General features: G+C 53.6%; 1 protein-coding gene across 1 annotated transcript in view; it reads right to left on the bottom strand.

Annotated features, from left to right (window-relative positions):
• Positions 1 to 6,206, bottom strand: part of LOC114548105 (heat shock factor protein 1) — a 29,241-nt gene extending 23,035 nt beyond the window's left edge. The window contains exons 1-2 of the mRNA XM_028567833.1: positions 5,760 to 6,206; positions 4,231 to 4,339 (exon numbers count right to left, since the gene is read on the bottom strand). Coding sequence (XP_028423634.1) covers positions 4,231 to 4,339; positions 5,760 to 5,879 — 229 coding nt within the window. The 5' untranslated portion in view covers positions 5,880 to 6,206. The remainder of the gene's footprint in view (positions 1 to 4,230; positions 4,340 to 5,759) is intronic.
• Positions 6,207 to 7,500: the final 1,294 nt, after the last annotated feature.

Raw genomic sequence — 7,500 nt, 5'->3', positions numbered from 1 at the left:
GTACCAGGAAGCACCAGGAAGCAGCCTGTGGGCCACCAGGAAGCCTGCCTGTAGGCCACCAGGAAGCTGGGCCCACCAGGAAGCAGCCTGTGGGCCACCAGGAAGCAGCCTGTAGGCCACCAGGAAGCAGCCTGTAGGCCACCAGGAAGCCTGTAGCCTGTAAGGCCACCAGGAAGCAGCCTGTGGGCCACCAGGAAGCAGCCTGTAGGCCACCAGGAAGCAGCCTGTGGGCCACCAGGAAAGCAGCCTGTAAGCCACCAGGAAGCAGCCTGTAGGCCACCAGGAAGCAGCCTGTAGGCCACCAGGAAGCAGCCTGTAGACCACCAGGAAGCAGCCGGTAGGCCACCAGGAAGCAGCCTGTAGGCCACCAGGAAGCAGCCACCAGGAAGCAGCCGTAGGCCACCAGGAAGCAGCCTGTAGGCCACCAGGAAGCAGCCGGTAGGCCACCAGGAAGCAGCCGGTAGGCCACCAGGAAGCCGCCTGTGGGCCACCAGGAAGCCGCCTGTGGGCCACCAGGAAGCAGCCTGTGGGCCACCAGGAAGCAGCCTGTGGGCCACCAGGAAGCAGCCTGTAGGCCACCAGGAAGCAGCCTGTAGACCACCAGGAAGCAGCCTGTGGGCCACCAGGAAGCAGCCTGTAGGCCACCAGGAAGCAGCCTGTAGACCACCAGGAAGCAGCCTGTAGGCCACCAGGAAGCAGCCTGTAGGCCACCAGGAAGCAGCCTGTAGACCACCAGGAAGCAGCCTGTAGACCACCAGGAAGCAGCCTGTAGACCACCAGGAAGCAGCCTGTAGGCCACCAGGAAGCAGCCTGTAGACCACCAGGAAGCAGCCTGTAGACCACCAGGAAGCAGCCTGTAGGCCACCAGGAAGCAGCCTGTAGGCCACCAGGAAGCAGCCTGTGGGCCACCAGGAAGCAGCCTGTGGGCCACCAGGAAGCAGCCTGTGGGCCACCAGGAAGCAGCCTGTGGGCCACCAGGAAGCAGCCTGTAGACCACCAGGAAGCAGCCTGTAGGCCACCAGGAAGCAGCCTGGGGCCACCAGGATGCAGCCTGTGGGCCACCAGGAAGCAGCCTGTAGGCCACCAGGAAGCCACCAGGAAGCCTGTAGACCACCAGGAAGCAGGACCAGGAAGCGCCTGTAGGCCACCAGGAAGCGGCCGGCCAAGGCCACCTGTAGGGAAGCGGCCGTGTAGGCCACCAGGAAGCGCCTGTAGGCCACCAGGAAGCCTGGGAAGCCTGTAGGCCACCAGGAAGCGGCCGGTAGGCCGCCAGGAAGCAGCCTGTAGGCCACCAGGAAGCAGCATGTAGGCTACCAATAACAGCCAAGCTGTATCCAGCTTCTCTGTACAGAAATAACCGTGCTGTGATCAGGGACTCTGGGTGATGATGTCATTGACCTCTGTGAGACCGGCAGCCTGTAGGCCACCAGGAAGCAGCCTGTAGGCCACCAGGAAGCAGCCTGTAGGCCACCAGGAAGCGCCTGTAGGCCACCAGGAAGCGGTGGGCCACCAGGTGTAGGCCACCAGGAAGCAGCGGCCACCAGGAAGGCCACCAGGAAGCAGCCTGTGGGCCATCAGGAAGCCTGTAGGCCACCAGGAAGCAGCCTGTAGGCCTGAGGAAGCAGCCTGGGGCCACCAGGAAGCGGCCGGTAGGCCACCAGGAAGCGGCCTGTGGGCCACCAGGAAGCGGCCTGTGGGCCACCAGGAAGCGGCCTGTGGGCCACCAGGAAGCGAGCCTGTGGGCCACCAGGAAGCAGCCTGTAGGCCACCAGGAAGCAGCCTGTAGACCACCAGGAAGCAGCCGGTGGGCCACCAGGAAGCAGACTGTAGGCCACCAGGAAGCAGCCTGTGGGCCACCAGGAAGCAGCCTGTAGGCCACCAGGAAGCAGCCTGTAGGCCACCAGGAAGCAGCCTGTAGGCCACCAGGAAGCAGCCTGTGGGCCACCAGGAAGCAGCCTGTAGGCCACCAGGAAGCAGCCTGTAGACCACCAGGAAGCAGCCTGTAGACCACCAGGAAGCAGCCTGTAGGCCACCAGGAAGCAGCCTGTGGGCCACCAGGAAGCAGCCACCAGGGAGGCCTGTAGGCCACCAGGAAGCAGCCTGTAGGCCACCAGGAAGCAGCCTGTGGGCCACCAGGAAGCAGCCTGTGGGCCACCAGGAAGCAGCCTGTGGGCCACCAGGAAGCAGCCTGTGGGCCACCAGGAAGCAGCCTGTAGGCCACCAGGAAGCAGCCTGTAGGCTACCAATAACAGCCAAGCTGTATCCAGCTTCTCTGTACAGAAATAACCGTGCTGTGATCAGGGACTCTGGGTGATGATGTCATTGACCTCTGTGAGACCGGCAGCCTGTAGGCCACCAGGAAGCAGCCTGTAGACCACCAGGAAGCAGCCTGTAGGCCACCAGGAAGCAGCCTGTGGGCCACCAGGAAGCAGCCTGTAGGCCACCAGGAAGCAGCCTGTAGGCCACCAGGAAGCAGCCTGAAGGGCCACCAGGAAGCAGCCTGTGGGCCAGGCCACCAGGAAGCAGCCTGTGGGCCACCAGGAAGCAGCCTGTGGGCCACCAGGAAGCAGCCTGTAGACCACCAGGAAGCAGCCTGTAGGCCACCAGGAAGCAGCCTGGGGCCACCAGGATGCAGCCTGTGGGCCACCAGGAAGCAGCCGGTAGGCCACCAGGAAGCAGCCTGTAGACCACCAGGAAGCGGCCTGTAGGCCACCAGGAAGCGGCCTGTAGGCCACCAGGAAGCGGCCTGTAGGCCACCAGGAAGCGGCCTGTAGGCCACCAGGAAGCGGCCGGTAGGCCACCAGGAAGCGGCCAGTGGGCCACCAGGAAGCGGCCTGTGGGCCACCAGGAAGCAGCCTGTGGTGGGCCACCAGGAAGCGCCTGTGGGCCACCAGGAAGCAGCCGGTGGTAGCCACCAGGAAGCAGCCTGTAGACCACCAGGAAGCAGCCTGTAGACCACCAGGAAGCAGCCTGTAGACCACCAGGAAGCAGCCTGTAGACCACCAGGAAGCAGCCTGTAGGCCACCAGGAAGCAGCCTGTAGGCCACCAGGAAGCAGCCTGTAGGCCACCAGGAAGCAGCCTGTAGGCCACCAGGAAGCAGCCTGTAGACCACCAGGAAGCAGCCTGTAGACCACCAGGAAGCAGCCTGTAGACCACCAGGAAGCAGCCTGTAGGCCACCAGGAAGCAGCCTGTAGGCCACCAGGAAGCAGCCTGTAGACCACCAGGAAGCAGCCTGTAGGCCACCAGGAAGCAGCCTGTAGGCCACCAGGAAGCAGCCTGTAGGCCACCAGGAAGCAGCCGGTAGGATCACCGTGCTGGATGTCTTCACTAACCTAACAACCGGGTCCTGCATGAGCTGAGTCACCACGCTGGTTATAGTCACACAGTGTCTGTGTGTGTGTCTCTGTGTGTGTGTGTGTGTGTGTGTGTGTGTGTGTGTGTGTGTGTGTGTGTGTGTGTGTGTGTGTGTGTGTGTGTGTGTGTGTGTGTGTGTGTGTGTGTGTGTGTGTGTGTGTGTGTGTGTGTGTGTGTGTGTGTGTGTGTGTGTGTGTGTGTGTGTGTGTGTGTGTGTGTGTGTGTGTGTGTGTGTGTGTGTGTGTGTGTGTGTGTGTGTGTCTGTGTCTGTGTGTGTGTTGTGTGGTGTCTGTGTCTGTGTGTGTGTTGTGTGTCTCTGTGTGTGTGTGTCTCTGTGTGTGTGTGTGTGTGTGTGTGTGTGTGTGTGTGTGTGTGTGTGTGTGTGTGTGTGTGTGTGTGTGTGTGTGTGTGTGTGTGTGTCTCTGTGTGTGTGTGTGTGTGTGTGTGTGTGTGTGTGTGTGTGTGTGTGTGTGTGTGTGTGTGTGTGTGTGTGTGTGTGTGTGTGTGTGTGTGTGTGTGTGTGTGTGTGTGTGTGTGTGTGTGTGTGTGTGTGTGTGTGTGTGTGTGTGTGTGTGTGTGTGTTGTCCAGTCTGTGTGTGTGTGTGTGGTGTCTGTGTCTGTGTGTGTGTTGTGTGTCTCTGTGTGTGTGTGTCTCTGTGTGTGTGTGTGTGTGTGTGTGTGTGTGTGTGTGTGTGTGTGTGTCTCTGTGTGTGTGTGTGTGTCTCTGTGTGTGTGTGTCTCTGTGTGTGTGTGTCTCTGTGTGTGTGTGTCTCTGTGTGTGTGTGTGTGTGTGTCTCTGTGTGTGTGTCTCTGTGTGTGTGTCTCTGTGTGTGTGTGTGTGTGTGTGTCTCTGTGTGTGTGTGTGTGTACTCACACATGTTGAGCTGTCTGATGAAGCTGGCCATGTTGTTGTGTTTGAAGAACTTTGGTAGAACCTCTTTAGAGAAGCGACCCTGGTCGAACACGTGGAAGCTGGATCCACTCTTCAACACAGAGCACAGGGGACATCAGGGGACATCAGGGGGACATCAGGGGACATCAGGGGGACCAATCACACTCACTAGCTTCACACTTATTCAGCCAGCTGTTGGACAACATTATGGGATGGATCCCTACAGAGATAGACCTTTAAGTTTAACATGAAACAGCCCCGAAATCACCATCACCAAACTACACCAGACACCATGTAAATAATCAGGACTTTTAGCGTGTATAGAGCCAGCATATCTCCACCAGACTCCATGTAACTAATCAGGACTTTTAGCGTGTATAGAGCCAGCATATCTCCACCAGACACCATGTAAATAATCAGGACTTTTAGCGTGTATAGAGCCAGCATATAATCAGGACTTTTAGCATAGAGCCAGCATACCAGACTCCAGGACTTTTAGCCAGAGCCAGCATATCTCCACCAGACACCATGTAAATAATCAGGACTTTTAGCGTGTATAGAGCCAGCATATCTCCACCAGACTTCATGTAAATAATCAGGACTTTTAGCGTGTATAGAGCCAGCATATCTCCACCAGACTCATGTAAATAATCAGGACTTTTAGCGTGTATAGAGCCAGCATATCTCCACCAGACTTCATGTAAATAATCAGGACTTTTATATAGAGCCAGCATATCTCCACCAGACTCCATGTAAATAATCAGGACTTTTAGCGTGTATAGAGCCAGCATATCTCCACCAGACACCATGTAAATAATCAGGACTTTTAGCGTGTATAGAGCCAGCATATCTCCACCAGACTCCATGTAAATAATCAGGACTTTTAGCGTGTATAGAGCCAGCATATCTCCACCAGACTCCATGTAAATAATCAGGACTTTTAGCGTGTATAGAGCCAGCATATCTCCACCAGACTCCATGTAAATAATCAGGACTTTTAGCGTGTATAGAGCCAGCATATCTCCACATGTAAATGGGTGAATTAAGGGTTTATTTCAACCAAACCAGAGTGGTGATTGTTGGAACAGTGGAAAGATGAACCAAGACGTCTTTTGGTAGTTTTATTTAGTTTCTGTCCACTTTGAATGCAGTGTGTTTTACCATGATAAAAGTCCTGATTATTTACATGGAGTCTGGTGTAGTTTGGTGATGGTGATTTCGGGGCTGTTTCATGTTAAACTAAAAGGATCTTAATCTTTAACTAAAAGGTCTATCTCTGTAGGGATCCATCCCATAATGTTGTCAGACTCTTATAATAATATTGTGAGTCTGTCAGCAGCAACAACAGAACTTTTAGTTGATTTTGTATTAACGGTAGAAATGACGTCAGAGCACTAATAGACACTCTGATCAGCTGTTAGCCTGTTAGCCGACTTTGTGGCGTTAAAGCTGTTGAAGCTAACGGCTAGCCTATAGCAGATAATCGGAGCTAGCAGCTAACAGCTAAGTACCGGGCTCCAGCAGATGAGCGGGTCAGTATCCGGGTCCTCCACCAGGGTCCACAGCTTGGTGAGGAAGGCCGGGACGTTCCCGCCGCCCAGCACCGCCCCCCCTCCTCCGGGATACTCCATATCAGAGACGAAGGATCGAACGCACACCGAGCTAATCTGAGCTAACTGCGGCTAACACTTAGCATTCTCCTCAAAGATCTCCGAACACACAGCGCGCGACGCGCAGCCGGGCTCAGGTCTAGTCCTGGTCTAGTCTTGGTCTAGTGCGGGTCCTGATCCGGGTCCCTACGGCTCCACAGGTGAAGTCTTTAAACTGAGTTTTATCAACTCAACCGCGGAGGAAAAGTACAACAAATCCGATCAAACAAACAACTGCGTAGCTAGCAGGCTGTCGCGACGTGATGACGCGGCGACGTCTGGTCGCTCTGTGACGCAAGAGCGCTGATGTTCTTCTCCTCTTTTGGCAATATTAATGATGAAACACTAAAACCACCAAAACAGCTTCAGCAGGTTCCTCAAATATCTACAACATGGACACATTAATAAGAACATCCCTCGGACACGTGACCTGCTACTCACCCGAAATAATGAACTCAGACACACACACACACACACACACACACACACACACACACACACACACACACACACAGACCAATCCTCTCATCACTGTAACACGTGACCTGCTACTCACCCCAAATAAGGAACTCCTGCTTCACATGTGAAACTATAAAGACATGTTGTTGTATAACAGTGTGCTAGTTACACTCTGTGATCATGTCCTGGTGCTAACAGCTGATTACTCAAGATGTCACACACTATACGTTCTCACTGTAGTAGTACTACAGTAGTACACACACCAGCCTACTGTAAATACACAAAGATAACAGTATACAACAGCAACGTTATTGGGAAATACTGATGAGAAACAAGAAGAGATGCTGAGGCTTATCTAATCTCTCCTCTCTGTCTGGACACAACATGTCATGATGTCATCATCTCACCTGAGACCCCCCTACTGCATGTCTCATATTATCTTCTTCATATAGACCATCTGATAGAGAGAAGACTATATGAGAAATGCTACTGCAAGTTACAGGAGCAAGGTACATTTAGAAACCCACCAGACTCCATGTAAATAATCAGGACTTTTATCATCGTAAAACACACTTCATTCAAAGTGGACAGAAACTAAATAAAACTATCAAAAGCCGTCTTGGTTCATCTTTCCACTGTTCCAACAATCACCACTCTGGTTTGGTTAAAATAAATCCTTAATTCACCCATTTACATGTCGAGATATGCTGGCTCTATACACGCTAAAAGTCCTGATTATTTACATGGAGTCTGGTGGAGATATGCTGGCTCTATACACGCTAAAAGTCCTGATTATTTACATGGAGTCTGGTGGAGATATGCTGGCTCTATACACGCTAAAAGTCCTGATTATTTACATGGAGTCTGGTGGAGATATGCTGGCTCTATACACGCTAAAAGTCCTGATTATTTACATGGAGTCTGGTGGAGATATGCTGGCTCTATACACGCTAAAAGTCCTGATTATTTACATGGAGTCTGGTGGAGATATGCTGGCTCTATACACGCTAAAAGTCTTGATTATTTACATGGAGTCTGGTGGAGATATGCTGGCTCTATACACGCTAAAAGTCCTGATTATTTACATGGAGTCTGGTGGAGATATGCTGGCTCTATACACGCTAAAAGTCCTGATTATTCACAT

This window comes from Perca flavescens, chromosome 21 (assembly GCF_004354835.1).
Source record: "Perca flavescens isolate YP-PL-M2 chromosome 21, PFLA_1.0, whole genome shotgun sequence".
Lineage (NCBI taxonomy): Eukaryota > Metazoa > Chordata > Actinopteri > Perciformes > Percidae > Perca > Perca flavescens.
Note: the sequence above shows the minus strand (reverse complement) of the source record. Positions and strands in the feature narration are given on the sequence as shown.